The sequence below is a fragment of the Brassica napus genome, chromosome C8, assembly GCF_020379485.1.
Source record: "Brassica napus cultivar Da-Ae chromosome C8, Da-Ae, whole genome shotgun sequence".
Classification (NCBI taxonomy): domain Eukaryota; kingdom Viridiplantae; phylum Streptophyta; class Magnoliopsida; order Brassicales; family Brassicaceae; genus Brassica; species Brassica napus.
In genome coordinates this window covers 8,595,796-8,616,429 of record NC_063451.1, presented here as the reverse complement: position 1 = coordinate 8,616,429, position 20,634 = coordinate 8,595,796, and the positions used below count along the sequence as shown (strand labels likewise).

At 37.4% G+C, this 20,634-nt stretch overlaps 1 protein-coding gene and 1 long non-coding RNA gene across 2 annotated transcripts; one reads left to right on the top strand and one right to left on the bottom strand.

The window, feature by feature from the left end:
- Window positions 1-5,929: 5,929 nt before the first annotated feature.
- Window positions 5,930-7,050, top strand: LOC106356487 (cold-shock protein CS120-like). Its single transcript, XM_013796237.3, has 2 exons — window positions 5,930-6,216; window positions 6,314-7,050. Exon 2 carries the CDS (start codon window positions 6,456-6,458, stop codon window positions 6,891-6,893), a length of 438 nt encoding a protein of 145 aa, XP_013651691.2. The 5' UTR covers window positions 5,930-6,216; window positions 6,314-6,455; the 3' UTR covers window positions 6,894-7,050.
- A 3,792-nt stretch (window positions 7,051-10,842) lies between these two features.
- On the bottom strand, window positions 10,843-20,145 carry LOC125591647. The gene is made up of 2 exons (XR_007327749.1): window positions 19,006-20,145; window positions 10,843-18,320 (listed from the first exon to the last, which is right to left on the bottom strand). It is a non-coding gene; the product is annotated as an uncharacterized LOC125591647 (long non-coding RNA).
- Window positions 20,146-20,634: the final 489 nt, after the last annotated feature.

Here is a 20,634-nt window from a genome sequence, read left to right as displayed (position 1 = left end):
TGTCTATTGCTGTGAAAGTAATAGAAAAGTCTATTTTTATTCATAACATAGAGGTTCTTTATATAACAGATTACACCGTCATAAATAAACAGAAAGATTACAAATCATAATCTCTTGGTTATGAGCCATCCACAATCAGGTTCATAACAATCCCTCTTGGATGTCATAACCATTTAGAGCTTGTAATGTGCTTTAATGTTGTCTCATCAAAACCTTACCAGGAAAACTCAATTGAGACAAAACCATAGTGAAAGAAAAAGAGTACAACACACATTACTCCCCCTGATTTGGACATTACTGAAGGTCCCTTGGACCTCTCCAATTTTCTGCAATCTGTGGGTGATGAAGATCTTGGGCATAATATGCTTCGTCCTCGAACATGATAGTTGGTTCTTCTTTACCATCGGCCATGCCACAATTTGATCGAACATATTGAGTCATCGACCTCAAATACACACACACGAAATCTTGGATGATGTTGTTGTGATATGTGTGTACCACTATGTGTAAAACATAACCTGTCTGAAAAACAAATCAACAAAACCAAATAACCCCTCTTTGGGCTGGTTAGTATAAAATAAACCAAAATCAAAGGCTTCTTCATCGTCCTTCTTATGGACCAATCAGATCAGTGTCTAAAACAAGACTTCTGCATCGTCCATCTCAGGACTAAATGAACTTCTGTATCGTCCACCTTTGGACGGAATGGACTCATTTATATCCACTAGCTTTATATCTCACGATTTCTATTCCTCACAAGACCCATTTATATCCACTGGTTTTAACATCATATGGCGTCTTAATCATATGGCCAAATACGCCTTTCTTCCTTAAACTATTTAACCCCACGTTTCCATTCAATCCAATCTGTTCTACGAGTGCACACTCTTATATTGACATGGGTTCATAATCCTTGCTTATATTCATAAATTCAAGTGCTACCTTGTATGCAAATAAATCATCTTATGTCGACATTCCTTATTGGTTCCATTATGTTCCAGACATGATATAATCGATTGAGATTCATTATTATCAGGAGCTTAAATACTTTGCAGCTTGGCGTCCCAAGTTACATTGTTTGGTACCTGTACCTTAGAGTCGGCCGGCCTTATCTCCATGTCTGGGATGGTTTCCTTAGTAACCTCGGATTTGGATTTTGATTATCATTCTCTGCACCTTTCTTTTGTTTCTGAGGATTCTTATCTTTTGGAACCTATTGGTCTACCACGTTTCATACGTTGTCTAGACTCTGTAGCAACTTGACTGTGTCTCTTCTTGGACATCAAATTCGTTGGTGCATTACAAGCTGGTTTATATATGACTTAGTCATTCTTTTTCGGGTCAGCAAATGTGTCTGGCATTTGATTAGCTAGATTTGTAAATGTATAATCTTTGGACGTCTATTTCACATTCTTTAGTCCGAGGATCTTGCCAAGACATTGATGGTTGATTCCATTCTATTTCTTTTACCATTCTTTTACCAGCTTTATTATTTTTCTCCTCTGGTCTTAAAATAATCTGTGTACTTGGCCTCAAATATAATCACCCATAGTTGGCTCAAAATACTTTATTATTGTGGGAGAATCATATCCAACATATATCCTCATCCTCCTTTTGAGGTCCCATCTTAGTTCTCTGTGGTGGAGCAATTAGTACATAGACAGCACATCCAAATGTCTTATGATGGGGTATATCTGGCTCTTGACCCGTTTATAATTTTGATAGGGGATATCTATGCTCATTAAATGGCCTGATGCGTATTAATTTAGGTGCATGTAAATTTCGTGTGGCCCAAGCTGTGAATGGAAGTTTTGACCTCACAAGTTATGGTCTATCAATCACCTATTTGCATTTTAAAAGATTTCGGCCAAGCCGTTCTTGGTATGGACATGTATCACAGAATTGTCCACACTTACCCCCATGGACATACCATAATCATTTAAATGCTTGGGACATGTATTCACCAGTATTATCTAGACATATAGTCTTTATTTATGAAAAAGGGGCTCGTAGCCATTTTACTGGTGATGGCCTAATGAGTTTCCCTTGTGTACATGCTACACACGTGAGATTCTTTGGGATAACTCTTCTTATCTTTTAATGTGTGCCTTTTGAATATCAATTTTTGCATCATGTTTGAACCAGGATGGCCAATCCGGTCGTGCCATAAAGTGTATATTTTCGTAGGCTTTTAGCCTCTATCATACTGATCTATGCATAGTCTAGGTCAGTAGAGAATGCATGTATAGTCTTTAGGACTTATTATGGTCTTGAGCGATTTTATACATATATCTGAAGGAACTCTTTGTTTCCTTCGCCCATTGTTTCAATATGGAAACCATTCATTCTTATATCTTTAAAACTCAATAGGCTGCTCTTGCTCTTAGAGCTGGGTGAATATAAGGCATCACTGATTTCTAGATGCATACATTTAGGCAATAATATATTAGCCTAGCCATAGTCTTCTTTCAGACAGGCGATACCTGCTCTAGTACTTATATTGGCGTTTTTCAGTGTACTCATATAGAAAAATCATTCATTCATTTAATCTAAGCAGACAATGTAATAGAAATAAATTCAAGGAGATAAAAATCAGAGAAAACATACAAGCAAAGCAATCACACAAATCAGATTATCAACTTGATTCTTTTAGGCAATCATAAGTCTCATATTCCATAAGATCATCTTGATCATGTTCGAAATCATTTTCACCATCTTTATAGACCAAGTGGGTTTCAGGATTCTTCCATTTCAGACTCTCTTTGATAGAGGTCACAAAAATGTTTGGGAGTCCTTCATATCTTAGCCCAATGGTTCCCCATCCCACATCTATGGCACACTGATTTGGTCGAACTTTGTGGTTTAAATGATATACCACGGCCACTGCCTTGACCATGGCTCAGATTGGGTTGATACCCACGGCCTCTGCCATAGTGATTCCCACGGCCAAATGTGTTATAGTGGCCATGGCCACGTCCTTTCCACCCTCCACGGCCATGACCGTGTGGTCTATCATTCTGGACGTGGTTACCTTTTTTTTTCTGCGGCCTTATTGGTATCAGGTAATGAGGTTAATCCAGGAGGTCTCAATTCACTGTTTCTCATCAGTAATCCATTAGTTTGCGCATCTAGCAGTAGACTTATCCAAGGACTTATAGTCCTGGATTCTGGGATTCCTCCAATCAAATAGGGCCTTTGGTAATAACACCGTTCTTTGGTGATCATATCTCGATTTTTTAACTCTGTCCAAAGGTCTAGAGGATTCTTTATAGTCAGATACTACTGATCTTTGAGACTCTTAATAAGATGATGGCTAATAATTAATATTGCTATGTATCAATCTTTCTCATTGGCATTATTGCCTTCTATGATACATTCACCAAGTCTTTTTGACTTTAGGATAATCTTTGTATCCAATGCCCACCGTAAATAATTATTTCCAGAGAGATTTAGGGCAGCACAATCCAGGTTGATTTTCGACATCTCAAATCATATATCACCCAATATTTATGTATAATTTTCATGTGGTCTTACTCTTAAAAACAATCAATTCGGATTTCAATCTTGTGAGGACAATGAGACTATCAATCTAAAGGCATTTAATCAATCAGTCAATTTCTAGCAAGTCTCAGCAATACTATTTCTATGTGCTCATAATATTATGTTTTATCAAGACTAGCAAAAACGGATTCAATTAATCATGCAATTAGGGTTTAACAATCAATGGATTTTAGCAAGACTAGTAAAAAGATTTATTAATCACTCAATCAGTTTCAAGGCTGATTTTAGCAATACTAGAATATAGATTTCAAGCATGAATTTCAATTAATCAGTTTCAATGCTGATTTTAGCAATACTAGAATATAGATTTCAAGCATGAATTTCAATGAATCAGTTTCAAGGCTGATTGGTATTTAGCATAAACCATGTGTAAATAATTTATCTAATATCCGAATTTATCAAACCTCAAAAACATATAATCAGATCAATCAATTTAATCGAACTTAGCATACAATCTTAAACCTCAAGACATTAGATTTTATCATGAATCTATCAACCTAGCATACGGATTCTCAATTCTCAAAGACATCCAAATCAGATCAATATAACCTATCATATCGATTATTTAGGGTTTCTATTTAAAACAGATCAGATTACCAAACTATCAATCCAAGCAGATGATATTAAACCTCAAGAATCATGCAATCAGATCATTCAGATTTTAAACAAGTAAACCTCAATCAATCTATCAACCTATCGGATTATATAAGCAAAGCAAGCTAGCAACCTATCGGATTCAATCAATGTTTTAACAGGCTGGTCAGTTTAAACAATTTTAAATCATATGAACAATTAACCAAGCCGGATGAGAAAATAAATCTAACAATTTAACGGTCAAACAATTCTAGCAACATAGCATCAGATTAAATCAAATTTAAAACCTCAATGATCAAAACCGAAAATAGTTTTGATTTCAAAATATTCGATTAGGGTTTTAATATATAGTATAATTAATTCTGATACTTATATTATTTAGGGTTTATAGATATAGGGTTAGGGTTTATCGGATTTTAACTTGTAAAAACCGATTTGGGATTTTAATCATGTAGGAACATGATTTAGGGTTTGGGGTATCGAACTTTTAGAGCTTCGATTTACTCAATTAGGATTTTTGATCTATTACCCTATGGTTTTGATTCATAAAGATTAGGGTTTTAGGGTTTCATTCTTTATCAATCAATCCATGTTCGATTATCGGTTCTTAGGTTTTGAATTACCTTTTAACCTTAGATGATTGTTGAATCGGACCACCAAAGGAGTTGAGCCGCGAGCTGGACACGAACGGGACGCGAGCTGGAATGGATCGAGTCGCTTCTATTGGGTCGTGGACGTCCTTTGTTGCTTGATCGGGAACGCCTTGATCGTCGGACGCGAGCTGTCTGATGCTGTCGCGAACGAGGAAGAGGTCGCGTGCTGGAGCTGCTCTCGGGTCGCGAACGTCTGAGCTAGGATCAGGAACGCCTTGGACTAAAGCTGATCGGGGACGCGAGCTGGAACAGATGCGAGAACAAGAGACACAATCGGGGTTTAGGGTTCGTCGGATCGCCGGCTAGGGTTAGGGTTTTAGGGTTTTTCGATTTGGATATTAGCTTAGGGATTTAGAGTTTCGTGCTGATAACGTGTTGTGAAAGTAATGAAAAAGTTTATCTTTATTCATAACATAGAGGTTTCTTATATAGGAGATTACAACACCGTCATAGATAAATAGAAAGATTACAAATCATAATCTCTTGGTTATGAGACATCCGCAATCTGGTTTATAACGTCTATTTATAAGTTTCCGTTAATGACTATTTCGTTGCTTCTTTTTTTGACAACTAAAAAAAAAACTATTTCGTTGCTTTTAGTCGTGAATTTGACATGATTAGTCACATATTTTACTTCGTAACTATTTCGTGGCTATTTTGTAACTATTTAAAAAGGGTCACGATTTTTGTGACCAATTCGTGACTATAGACGAAAGTTCTACTAGTTTGTTCACTGTTTATGTAAGCCCACCGTTATCATCGTAGGCCCATTTAAGCACTTCAATTAGCATCATTCAAATCCTAGTTTTTTTTTTTTTAATCCTTTAAATATTTTGAAAGTTAAAAAATAATTTTTCTATCTTTCTTGGTTAACGTGGACCGTCCACACCGACCATTAATTGGTTGGCCAAACACAATGTATTTGGACATGTACTATATGTTTTTAAAACCTTTCAAGAAAAACACAAAACCTTGTTCCGATCAATGTTTATGGTTTAACGGGAAACTAGTGCTAAGTATCATTAAATTAACTTATAATTAAAAATAAACATAAAACAAGTAGTTGAGGGAGTGGTGATAAACTCAAAACACTATAAATAGAGTGTGGTTGAGCTCTGTAACTCATCAATCCTCACAACTTGCAAAGCAAAGTATTTTTCGCAATCAAAAGTGTGTTTTACGTAGTTTCTTGGTGTTAGCTAGTTACTTGTTTTAAGAGATGGCAGATCATCCTCGTTCAAGTGAGCAACAAGAAGCTGATGATGCAGCTTCCAAAGGTTGTGGAATGTTTGACTTTCTCAAGAAGAAACCTGAAGATGAGCATGTCTATGTGACTGACGCGACCAAGGAAAAAAAGGAAGAGGAGACACCTTCTCTTGCGGCAAGGCTTCACCGTTCTGGCAGCTCTGTAAGCTTATGTATATGTATACACATTTGTATTTAGAATTCTATGAGAAATGTTAATAAAACTTGTTGTTTGATGATGTGATATGTATCTACTCGAGTGATGAAGAAGTGGATGAAAATGGGGAAAAGAAGAAGAGGAAAGGATTGAAGGAGAAGGTGTTTGGTCACAAGGATGAAGATCATGTTTCTGAAGATCATCAATATACAACTGAGGAGAAGAAGGGCGTCACGGAGAAGATCATGTTAAAAGTTCATGCAGGTAAAGGGACTCATGAGCAAGCCAACAAGCATGAGCATGAAGATGGGGAGAAGAAAGGGTTTATGGAGAAGATGAAGGAGAAGCTTCCTGCAGCTGGAGGTCATCATGACCAAGCCAACAAGCCTGAACATCAGGAGGATGGGAAAGAGAAAGGGTTTATGGAAAAGATCAAGGGGAAGCTTCCTGCACCTGGAGGTCATCATGACCAAGCCAACAAGCATGAGCATCATGAGGATGGGAAGGAGAAAGGGTTTATGGACAAGATTAAGGAGAAGATTCCTGGAGTTCACAATGGAAAGCCCGAAGTTGAGCCTCGTCATGAAAATGGTAAAGAGAAAGGGTTTATGGAGAAGATCAAGGAGAAGCTCCCTGGTCATATCAAGCATGATGACAGTGATGAGAAGAAAAAGGAAACTTAGTCGTTCGTAAACCTCTTTTTTTTACTTTCTTGAATCAGCTTTCTGTTTTCAGTACTTTGCTTCATCATCTTCTTGTATTGTGATCACCTCATCATGTCAACGAAATGCCAACTTTCCCTTTGAAAACTCATGAATGCATGACATTTTGTTCTGTTCTCTTTGAAAGCTTTGTTTCAATTTCGCTTTGAGATACTTTTGACACATACTATGAAAAAGCTATCTTCCTATCTAGGCCTAATCAGTTTAAGTTTGGACCCAATAAAGGCCAACTTAATCTCCATATGTTGCATGATTGACTGTCGAGACTTGAGCACGAGATAAGTCAGAACAAAGTGTGAGAGAAGTGAGAACACAAACACGGTGACTGTGTATGATCAGGTTGAAAGAGAAATGAGAAAGACGTCTCTCTCAACGAGAAGAAAAAGAAGAAGATGTGACTTTTGTCAGTTTGTGTTTCTAGTTGTCACTCACTTACGTGTTAATGCAATTGGTATATATTGAAAACGAAGCTTATAAAAGAAAAACTTGACGTTGAAAGTGAAAGGAGGACACAAACTTGAATAACCAAAACCTTTTTTTTTTTTTGAGCAACCAAAAACCTTAACAATGATATATGAGCTGTTTATGACGTTACCATTGAATTTTATGTTAATATATTAAAAATAGTGTAATCTATTTGAACAAAAAAAAAAGGGAAAATTTGGAGAAATGCATTCAAATAAGAATATAATTTGAAAACTACACCCTTATTTAAGTTTTTGGAAAAATACACTTATATATACATATTAAATTACTAAATTGCTCAATCTTAATATTTCTAAAAATCTAATATATTGTTTATAATTTTTTAAAAAAAATTGTTAGAGAATCTACCAATTATCCCTTTTAATATATTTACACAGTATCTTTTCCATATTTTTTTAATAATATTTTAAATTATTTTATTATTTTGAAAAAAAAGAACTCAAGACTGCGACTCGTCTTCTCGTCTCCTTCCTTCTTGTATCCTCTCCATTTCTGAAATTGTTTTTCTTTTTTTTTCTCTAATTTTGCAGATGTTAAAAGAGGTTCTGGAAGACCTGTGAAAAGAAGATATGAATGCTTTGGAGAACAAGCAACAACTAAAAACAAAGCACGAAAATAAGTTTGCTCAAGATGTCATCGTTCAGGACACATTCGTGCTAGCTACGACTTTGGAATTCGACGCTTTTATGTTCTAAACGTTTGTTGAAAACGTTTTTCTGTTCTAAACGTTTTTCTGCAAAGCACTATGTCTGTTGCTTACTCACAACGGTTCGTGTAGATTAGGAGCTAAGAAGAATGCAGTAGCTTGGGTTCAAGATGCTGTAGTGACCGGTTTTTCCCAGTTCAACTTATTCAAAGAGCCTGGAAAGCAAGAGGATACTACTGCTCACCAAGACCATCATCACTACATTTTTATTCCCAACACGTCTGAGAAACTAAATCCCAAGGAGAATACAACAAGTCCAAGAAGCCAAGCTTACAAGGGTGTCAAACAGGCTTCAACAAAACATAGTTCTGTTTCTGAAATAAGTAATTTTGAAGTTAAGAACAGGTTAAAAGAGTCACTGAGTTTAGCGGAGGAGTTACTCCGAGTTTCAAGCCAATGGTTCTTTAAATATTTGGAGAACTCACTGAAGAAAAGGTCCTTCTTTGTGAAGAAGGAAGAAGCAAATGGAAAAGAGTCTATTCTTATCAGCCTTAAAGCAGTAAACTGTTGGCTCGATGATCTGATAAAAAACAGATGTGAAGCCAGTGAAAAAGTCGAAGAGTTAAGAAAGAAGCTACATCAGTTTCTATTTAAACATATTGAATCTGCCATTGGAGAAACAATGTAACATAATAATCCCATTATATGGAATTTTTATTTCAGTGACTAATCTGACAACGGTTTGATGAGGAAGATTTGTATGAAGTATGGTATAAAATAAAAAAATTTGTCATTTCCGTATCCATATTTGATATTGTTCCTCTTCATCGTTCTCTTCCTCAGCATGAGCGGTCTTGACTCCCCCTTAAGCGATAAGTACACAAAGGTACAACAACAACTCTTAATCATAACTCTTTCCTGCCAGTAAGGTACAACTTTCAAGCTACAATTTACACTCTGTGGAAAGAAAAGAACAATTGGAGGCATGGGAAAATATTTCCCCACAAGAAACTTGGAAAGATTATGACATATTTATCTCAACACACATAGTTATCTTACACATAAATTATTTTAATGATATTATTTTTATTAGTTTTGAATTTATATATTAATTTCGAATTAATATCTTAATTATTGAAATATCTTGGGTAAAAAAGTCAATTCATAATCAAGGAAGTGTATTTTTCAAAAAGTAAAATAGAAAATGCAATTATCAAATTTCAAATCCTAAATAGGGTATTTTGCAAATTATCCCAAAAAAAAATTATTTGCGCCGCAAAACCAAATTATCCAACATTTTAGGTAAGGATGGCAATCAAGGACCTGGACCGCGGGCCTGGCCCGTAAAGGCTTGCAGCGAGGCGAAATTGGGCCTCCATTTGGTAAGCCCGCAAAATTACGGGCCTCGCGGGACGGGTTCAAACCGGGACGGGTGCGAAAGCGGGACGGGTCGAAAGCGGGATGGATTTAACCTGCAGGATTTTGAAGACCCGCAACCCTAAGTCCCCATTTCTGCTTTCGCCTAAAACATTGAGAGATAGGAGAGAGAGAGAGAGAGCCTTCGATCTGCACCGGTGGATTTTCTTCAAGTCATCATAAGAAGTTTGAAAACTCACTTTCCACCGAAGAAGAATATCTAGTTCCTGCCATGGGTTCTTCATAGTTTTGCCTATATGTATTTGTTCATATTATCATACATTTTGGAGTTTTAGGTTTCAATATATCTTTAACTGACTTCTATTATTCTTATTTGCAGAAGATGAAGTTGATAGTGAAGAAAAGAAATTTCTATCTTTTTATCGCTTGTTGGTGATAAAGATGAAGAACAAGAAGTATGGTTGGTGTTTTCTTTTTATTTATTTTTGGATTAGCATCTTTGATTTGTTGTTGGTTTTATTTAATTTTGGATTCAGAAAACTAAAGCATTTGTTATGAACTTATGAGTTATAATATTTGGATTCAGCAACTAAAGTATTGTTTACTTTTAAAATGTTTGGAGTCTAACAAAAGTAAATAAACTAGTGTTTTGATCCAATTAAAATCTTCAACTAACAAGTGTATTGCCTTATCCAGTTCGACTAAACTCACTTACTGATGCGTCATGAAACTGATAAAGCGTCCTGAATCATGTCTTGAAGTGTTCAGAAGCCATATGTCCGTTTGTAATTCTATGTCCCGCGGGCCGATCAGCAAAGGCCTACATGTTTTGCAGTACGGGTTTGGTCAGCCATTTTGAGGACCGCAGTCCGCGCGGACCTGACCCGCAGTGACCCGTTCGAAAACGAGTCGCTACGGTACGGGACAGAACAACCTATTTGACATTCCTAATTTTAGTCGCTTAATTTCTGTTTTTGGCCTTTTATTTTGTCTATGGGAGGCTCTCTCTCCTCTCTTTAGAAAGAGAAAAATTTCCATGTTCTCTCATCTCTATCTTTCAGAGGATATGAACTTTCTAGAGGAAAAAGACTTTCTTTTGTTGTAAAATAATCCTTTGATTTCTAGATCGATTTTATTTCGCGTTAGGAAATTTTCAGTTTCGCGTGGGCGATTTTTTGGAGTTTTTTTCAATCTCTCTCGAAGCTGTTCTTCAAGTCCTTTTTTTTAATTTGATCATTTTTCAGCCAATTCAGAGATAAAAAAGACGAAACCTTTATCTTTATTGTAGATTGAAATAATCAGTTTTCACTAGATCGGCACTCCATTCCGGTTGTTTATTTGGTTCAGTTTTTGTTTTACCCGTGTTCACTTTAATTTGTCTCTGGGAGAATCAGTCTTTCATATTTATTTGCCTGCTATGGCGTAAAGGAAACATCTCTGATTTGAGATTAGATTGGGTTTGATGGATACTCTCAGCCAGTTCTGGAGTAAATCAAGATGAGTTGGTGTTGTATAACGGTCCGACAAATGATTATGCTTTAGTCTGACCCTCGATTCCTTTGTTTTAATTAACTTCGGTGAAAAGAGGTTTTCTGATCAGATATGTGCGGTTGAGGAGGAATGCATCCTTCATTGCTGTTGACGAAATCCCGTGAAAAGATACGATGGTGATAGGAGGCGAGTCTGGAAGTCCATGGTGGTAGAAGATTTTGTGGCGATCTTAGGAGCCACTTTTGGCATGATAAACACGTGGGAGGACGCGTGTATTCAGACGGCCATGATTATCCCTAAAACTGTTTTTTGTGTTTCTTAATTTTTTTTTTCTCTGATTAAAAAAAAATTAAAAAAAGAACTAATCTTGGACCGCCACGTGTCAGTGGGGCTCGCAAACAGTACAAGAAACAGACAAAAGTGGATCTTTATTTCATCTCTTCTATCACCGGTTTTTAATTAAAAAGTGGAACCCACCGCTTAAAAACCCCTCATATATCTCACGATAATTGTGCTCTTAGAAGCTAATATGTGGAGGGACACCAAGTTCGTTACATCTTCAAGATATGGGCGTTATTTCATTTATATTATAGGCTTTTTGTAATGCTACCAATGCATCGGCCTATTAGGCATGATTTAATGAAACCCAAAGTTGACAAAAAAATTCTGTTTTTTTTTTCTTTCTCTTTCTACAGTCAGTTTTAGTTATTGATGATGAATAAATCATACTATATTTTATTATTATTATTATTATTATTATTATTATTATGAGTCTTATTTTGTGGACTATTGCTATTATTTAACTACCTTATTTTTCTATTTCCGACATAGATACAATGTTTCGTCAAATATCCTTACGCGTTTCAATCAAATATTAGTTCATTATTTATTATGTAGAACAAAAAAAAATCTCATTTCAATCACAAAAAAATGAGAGTGTAAAGATTGTATATTATATCCTAAATACCACATAATGAAAATGAAACGAAGGATTAAGTTCGTATTATTATAAGTGAGAATGCATGGTTTGATTTTCTTATAAATAAAACTAGAAATTGATCTGCACTTTTTTTTACCCTTATTTTATAAGTGAATATTTGTTTTTTCATAATTTTTAGCCAGTAACATAAACAGATTCCGCTAGGACTCTGCACACTAAACTGGTGACTCCGTTTTCATGTGAAAGACAAAAAACGGTTGTTTCTTAGAACATAATGCGAGACTATGCCCCCTGTATTTTGCGTATTTTGCGTTCGAGGTATACATATGACTTATGATCTATTGAAACTTCCCTTGAGGATCTGGATATCTTTCAATTAAGTTGCAAAAGCAGACCATTCTTGAGAAAAATCTGTTGCGAACGTCATATGAAGCTGCCGTAAATTACTCACATTTTCCATTACCAAGATAAGAGCTTCTATTTCCGAATGAAGGGGTGAGAGGATGGTCATATTTCTTGCCCCCAACAAACCAATAAAACATTCTTAAGTAATGTACCACTCTTGTCCCGAGTATTTATCCTTTTCTTTCCATGAACCATCCGTAAAACACCACCGTCCCAGGGTGTGAGATAAAGTCCTCAGCTCCCCCTCTCTTGATTGGGTTGACCATTGTGTTAGTGATGTCTGTGCCGCTTCCCAAATAATAGATTTGGGTTCTTCCAATTGTCACGTATCTCTAGGGTCAGTGTCTATATTACTGAAAACTATGTTATTTTATCCTTTCCAAATGTACCAGAAAATCCATGTGAACTGATGATTTTCCATTTTCGGGGTCACCCTCCAATACAAGTGATCCATATTTTCACAAAGCAATGGATTCAAAATGTAGTTGGATTGATTCCTGTGTTGCTCCACATCATGCACACTGAGTATCACATTGTATCCCTCTTTCCCTCAAATATTTCTTAACCGATAGACATCCTGTGACTATTTTCCATAAGAAGTGCTTCATCTTCGGTGGGCATTATATTTTCCAGGAATGTGCTTTCAAATTAGTGACATCTCGTCAGGATCCGTTTTTTCTGTATCAGGGTACACCCATTCCACTTGATACCCAGATTTAACCGTATATTTTCCCTTTTCAGTGAAGTGCCATCCATCTTGGTCTACCAAAAGGTTCCAACTCAATGGTATACTTTCTATAATCTTTACATCTTCCGGATTCACTACAGCCCGGGTTGCCTGAAAGTTCCATGTTGTTGATGTCGCGTTGATGAGAGAATGCACTGTAAGATCATGGTAGATATTGTGTTGATTACTACTTTCTGGTCTCGGGCGAGTGGTTGGGAGCCAAAGATCATTTCATACTGAGATGGATGACCCTGATTCCATCCTTTTGATTAGTCATTTGCTAACCACAAATCTAGCTGAGACAATACTGCGCCATCCATAAGATGGTGAGTATGATTTAATCGGTTCCATGGGTGATGCATTCCTGAAATATCATCATTTGAAAACTGTAAAGAAAGGTATTTGGTTTCTCAATCAAACGCCATAATTTTTCCCCAACATAGCTCTATTAAAATTCACTTGATCTTTAAATCTGAGGCCTCTTTCATCCTTGTGATGACACAATTTATCCATCTTCAATCCTTTGTACGTTAGGTCTACTGAATTATGATGGTACCCTGAACCACGTCCTGCAATCCGACTCCATGCACGATCGACTATGTCTACGACAGATGCCATTGCACTCCAATAAACAAAGTAATCTGATGGCAAGACTCCAGTGAAATGTCAAAGATACGCAGCTTGGGGGAAACTCATAGAATCTCTACGAGAAGATATTGGGCCATGGAACTCGTTAGAACGAAGGACAAGAATCTGTAGATTAGGCAGCAAGCTCAACCAAAAAGAAAACATGTCATTGAACATATTGTCTTCCATGTTCAGAAACTCAAGGCGGGCACAGTTTATCAGAGACTTGGGAAGTTCTCCTGATAACTGATTGTGAGTCTGTGACCAACATCGAGTGATATCAAGTGATCACTAATAGTTTCCTCCGGAAAAGTACCAGAGATGATATTATTCTGAAGATGCAAGACGGACAGAGTGGCGTTGAAATTCTCAAAACACTGAGGAATAGAACTGTTGAAGTGGTTGTTGGATAAAACAAGTGTATCAAGTGAAACCATATCACATATTGTTCTAGGAATCTCTCCCCCAAAAAAATTGTTGGAGCCTAAAAAGAAAATAGTAGAGTTTGGTAACAAAGGAAAATCTTGAAATGTGTTTGAGCTTATATCAAGCATATATTTTTCACTTCTTTGAATAACATCAGGTGGTCCTTCAAAACTGCTAAAGGAATTTTGAGAAATGTTTACATACCGCAATACTGGCAGTCCCCATAACCACTCTGGTACTTGACCTTTAATTTGATCGGCAGAAATGTCTAAATATACCAATCTAGTTTGGGTGTGTAGAAACTTGGGAAACTCATAAATATTACAGGATGAGAATGTCAAGATTTCTACGGATGAGGGAAGATGGAAGGTTGAATTAATCTTTAGATTATTCCCTGAAAGATCCAAACTTCTGAGTGTGATGAGATGTGAAAAAAATACTCAAGTCAACCATACTTTGTGTATTCAGATAGGAGAGGTCAAGAGAGGTAAGTGACTTGAGATGCAAGAAGATGCTAAAATCGACCACACCCTTGCCTGTGTTCCAATAAGAGAGATCAAGAGACCTAAGGCCGACTAGTTTGAATATAGACCTTGATATTGGCCCACTGAAATTGTTTTCTCCAAGGGATAACTCTCTAAGTTGAGATGGTTAAGGGATATATTACCTATTTCAAGAGGACCACTAAAGTCATTTCTTACTAGAGCAAGGTGGGTCAACGAAGACATCATGAAGAGGGACGACGGAATAGGTCCAGAAAATGAATTTCCGCTCATATCAAAATACACCAGTTTGGAGAGGTTACTTAGATTAGATGGAAGCATACCTTCGAAATGGTTTGAACGAAAAATGATCCGGGTGAGCTCGCTCAAGTTGAGTAGCATACGAGGAAAGTTCCCATTGAGGCTGTTAAATGCAATTTGCAAGTCCGTTCGTCGCCTTAGGTTGCCGATCAAAACAGGAAGTTCACCGGTGAAACCGTTTTCAAAAAGATCAAGTTTGGTGAGATAAGAAAGATTCCTCAATGAAGAGGGGATCTTTCCGAAGAGATTGCAGCCAGGAAGACTCAAAACCCTCAAATATTTGTGGTTGCTGATGGAATTTGGTAGGGTACCAGAAAGATTATTCGAGTCAAGACTAAGACTCGGTATTGTAGTCTAAACAGACTGCTGTTAGTTGTCAAAGGGCCATTGAGAAAGCTCTCCTTGAGGTCTAACTCAATCACCATGCCCGTCTTAAGTTCACAAGACACACCATCTCAAAAACAGCAATCAGTGTTCTTCCTCCACTTTTCTGTTTTTGGATCAGACTTCCACCAATGAAAATTGAGCCTTTGGACATAGAACTCTCTCTTGAACTCCCAAAGAGCATGCCTCTGGTCTGGACGACACAAGTACTTACCAGGAGAAGCAAAAACAAATATTGAGAAAGAAAGATAAAAGATTAAACACAATCTCCGTACTATCATCTTCCTCTCACTATAAGAATGCGTCATGTTTTTTTTGTTTTTTATTATATGTGAACGAATGAATGTCGGTGTAACACCCGTTTCCTCCTCTCTCGAGAACGGCGTGCTACTAACCGAAAAATACCAAATTAAACCGATTTATAAAACCGAATAAAATGTCAAACCTTTTAATCAAATAATTTCCAAATAAAACCAGTTTATAATTTAAAACCAAATACATTAAATCGAAAAGTTAATTAAAACCAAAATAAAATGCAATGATCCCAAAACACCAATCCGTCCACATATCCAACTACTCGTCATGTTCACCTGCAAGGGGAAGAAAGAGGGGTGAGTAACAGGAGAGTTACTCCGTGAGGTATGAGATGCTAAACCGCAAACCACTGACTCAGTACATAGCACTATGACCATGTAGGCCTAGTTCTAGCATGAAACAACCACAGTGTCTAATACACCACATAAAACATCCAGTGCGCTGATAGTACATGCTACTCTATGCACCCCGCATTTCCTCATAAGGATATATGTATATCTCCAGGCATACAGTAGTCCATCTTTGTACTCCCAGAATTTGCGCGTCGGCGACTGATACAAACGTCTTTGTACCCCCGTAATCTCACTTCTCGTTGGCGGCTTACACAAACGTCTTTGTGCACCCGCAATCACACTGCTCGTCGGCGGCTTACACAAACGTCTCTGTGCACCCGCAATCACACTGCTCGTCGGCGGCTTACACAAACGTCTTTGTGCACCCGCAATCCACACAAACGGACTTATATATTTATATACATATATATATATATATAGCAGTTTTAACATCACTCAATTCATTCAACAGTTGAATCCTCTATTATCCTATTTCCGGTTTAACAATCAATAATAATAATAAACAAACAAGACTCTCAAAAAGACTCAATTCACAGAGACAGATCAATTTTCGAAACTAGACTTTCCATAATAGTAGTACTAAACTAGCTCGGGATTTAACAGAATAGCCCTCACCTTAGCCAATATAGAGAACCAGAATCAGATCGGAAAACAATGACATGACTTGATCACCAGAAAGCTAAGGTTTCACCTTGGATTGGTTTGAAAAAGTGGCACATCCGGAGGACCATTCGGACACATAAAACATTAACACAAAAGAAAAGTGGCAATTAGTTTAGTTAGATTTACGGCTTCACATAACTTGATGCGCAAGAAAACAAGGAAGAACCACACTTAACCCTTCACATCTTTGATCATGTTCTTCACATCACCAACCATGTATGTAACGTCATGAGGCTGCATCTATGGCTCTCCGTCAACACATCTCATCTCCAATGACCAAGAGTTCACGTCGGCATGTGCGGATGGTCAACAGAGAGGAACGTGGCGGCTCCGGTTTGCTCGTCTATCACCATGGCGAGTGTACCACCACCGGCACGAGGCAGAGATAACGTCCAATCACAAGGCTTGGTCTCCGGTGATCTTCATCAACTCCAGCATGGCAAGGCTCCTCCGAGTGGTGAGTTTTGATCAAGATGACGTACAAACCACTAAGTGATGTTACACGATCGTGAAGAAGAAAAAGGGAGAAGTAGTGGAGGCGTGAGGTTAAGCGGCGAGGGTTTTGAGATAGATGAAGAAGATATAAACACTTTTGTGTATTTATATAAGGCAACAATTAATAAAACCTAAGAAACCAATTTGCTTGTTGGATATATACTTAATTGAACAAAACCAGATTGGTTTACCAATTTAATTAATGAGAAACACAAACCAATTCTGGTTAAGAAAAACGAGTCGTTACAATTCTTCCCCACTTAATCGGAATTTGTCCCGAATTCTAAATTAGAACCCGAGAAGAACTTCAACGGATACAAAGGAGAAGAAGAACACGAGATAAAGAACAAATGAAACAAAAAGAAGCTTGGTCTTCTCCTCCTAAACAAAACAAACTCAGAAACGCTAAAACCTAACCAAGTGATACTGGAGAGGAAGGTGTCATATATATATATTTTTTGAAAAAGTTCCCAATCCCCGAAATATTAAAAATCGTTGAAATCCAAGTCCCATAAATCGCCATCCGGGTCAGAGCCGGGACGGAACCCCGCTCTGATACCACTTGTAACGCTCCGACCGCCCACAGCTAATGGGCCACCCACGCCCGCTCTCTCGGCCCGTGGGGCCATCCCGTTCATGCGATTGGTCCGTTTATTTTTCTAAAGGCTCGAAATCATTGTTCATTGACCCTGAAATCACCACCCGACCTTTTCCCATGTTTTGGCCTCACTCGCACGCTATCGCGAATCACTTTCCGATAGGTCACCCATCCTTCCACTACTCCAGCTCAAGCACGCTTAACTCTGGAGTTCTTTCAGGATGTGCATAAAGGTAAGTCAACTTTGGTGACATAGGTAGCCAAATCAATTCCTTTAAGCCTTTTTCACATATCACAACTCGGGATGTTACAATTCACCCCCTCTCAAAGAACGCAACGTCCTCGTTGCGCCCACGACAGGTCTCAAGATGCCTCTCAGGTCAGAACTGAGATGGCTAACCAGCTCTGATACCAAATTGTAACACCCGTCTCCTCCTCTCTCGAGAACGGCGTGCTACTAACCGAAAAATACCAAATTAAACCGATTTATAAAACCGAATAAAATGTCAAACCTTTTAATCAAATAATTTCCAAATAAAACCAGTTTATAATTTAAAACCAAATAAATTAAATCGAAAAGTTAATTAAAACCAAAATAAAATAATCCCAAGACACCAATCCGTCCACATATCCAACTACTCGTCATGATCACCTGCAAGGGGAAGAAAGAGGGGTGAGTAACAGGGGAGTTACTCCGTGAGGTATAGGATGCTAAACCGCAAACCACTGACTCAGTACATAGCACTATGACCATGTAGGCCTAGCTCTAGCATAAAACAACCACAATGTCTAATACACCACATGAAACATCCAGTGCCCTGATAGTACATGCTACTCTATGCACCCCGCATTTCCTCATAAGGATATATGTATATCTCCAGGCGTACAGTAGTCCATCTTTGTACTCCCAGAATCTGCGCGTCGGCGACTGATACAAACGTCTTTGTACCCCCGCAATCTCACTGCTCGTCGGCGGCTTACACAAACTTCTTTGTGCACCCGCAATCACACTGCTCGTCGGCGGCTTACACAAACGTCTCTGTGCACCCGCAATCACACTGCTCGTCGGCGGCTTACACAAACGTCTCTGTGCACCCGCAATCCACACAAACGGACTTATATATTTATATACATATATATAACAGTTTTAACATCACTCAATTCATTCAACCGTTGAATCCTCTATTATCCTATTTCCGGTTTAACAATCAATAATAATAATAAACAAACAAGACTCTCAAACAGACTCAATTCACAGAGACGGATCATGTTTCAAAACTAGACTTTCCATAATATTAGTACTAAACTAGCTCGAGATTTAACGGAATAGCCCTCACCTTAGCCAATATCGAGAACCAGAATTAGATCGGAAAACAATGACATGACTTGATCACCAAGAAAGCTAAGGTTTCACCTTAGATTGGTTTGAAAAAGTGGCACATCCGGAGGACCATTCGGACACATAAAACATTAACACAAAAGAAAAGAGGCAATTAGTTTAGTTAGATTTACGGCTTCACATAACTTGATGCGCAAGAAAACAAGGAAGAACCACACTTAACCCTTCACGTCTTTGGTCATGTTCTTCACATCACCAACCATGTATGTAACGTCACGAGGATGCATCTACGGCTCTCCGTCAACACATCTCATCTCCAATGACCAAGCGTTCACGTCAGCATGTGCGGATGGTCAACAGAGAGGAACGTGGCGGCTCCGGTTTGCTCGTCTATCACCATGGCGAGTGTACCACCACCGGCACGAGGCAGAGATAACGTCCAATCACAAGGCTTGGTCTCCGGTGATCTTCATCAACTCCAGCATGGCAAGGCTCCTCCGAGTGGTGAGTTTTGATCAAGATGACGTACAAACCACTAAGTGATGTTAAACGATCGTGAAGAAGAAAAAGGGAGAAGTAGTGGAGGCGTGAGGTTAAGCGGCGAGGGTTTTGAAATAGATAAAGAAGATATAAACACTTTTGTGTATTTATATAAGGCAACAATTAATAAAACCTAAGAAACCAATTTGCTTGTTGGATATATACTTAATTGAACAAAACCAGATTGGTTTACCAATTTAATTAATGAGAAACACAAACTAATTTTGGTTAAGAAAAACGGGTCTTTACGGTTGGTGACTCTACAACATTCAATTGCCTCTACAACATTCGATTGCCTCTTACATATATAAGAAGAAATTGAGAGCTTGACTTACCAAAAAAAAAAAAAAAAAGCTTGACTTAACAAGTCTACTGTGAAGACTAATAGCTTCCACACAGATTTAAAAAAAAAATCAATAGGAACGGTCCACCTAGTCAAGTCAAATAAACTAAACGTTGATGAGTGATTTGATCTTACAGACTATTCAAAGCCACAAACGCAAATTTTCTCAGCCGTATGGTGTAGGTTAATCGTTGAAACGCTGAAAGATTCTGAGCCGAGCAAACGTCTTGTGTCTCCACTGTGACAACTGACAAGTAAAAGTCTAATAGTCTGACTCGTTTTTCCGCTCCCGCAAACACACTCAGTTTTTTGCAGTTTTACAACAATCACAGTTTCGTACTGTTCCAAACCTCTCAAAATCAAAAGCTGATTCCAGCTAGCGTTTACGGTTGCCTAGGATAATTTTTTTTATTGTTTTGTAAAAATTATGTAAATATAAGAATAATAATTATATATAAGTGTTTATAAATACTAATATATATATATATATATATATATAAGTTTAATACTATTATTTTATGAATATAATTTATATTATTATATTTATTATAATAATATTATTTATAAATATAATTTTATATTTATTATTTATTATTTTCTATTGGGTTTTAATTATTATTTTTGTAATTAAACATTCTGACACTACAAGAAAAATGACTTTTATTAGCGGACGAAAAACGCTATCTATCAATTCGATAGCGGTTTATGAAGTGTTGTATCATCGTCCGTCATAATAGGTCAAGC

Coding starts and splice junctions, on each gene's coding strand:
- LOC106356487 (XM_013796237.3), top strand. CDS start 6,456: ATGTTAAAAGTTCATGCAGGTAAAGGGACTCATGAGCAAGCCAACAAG.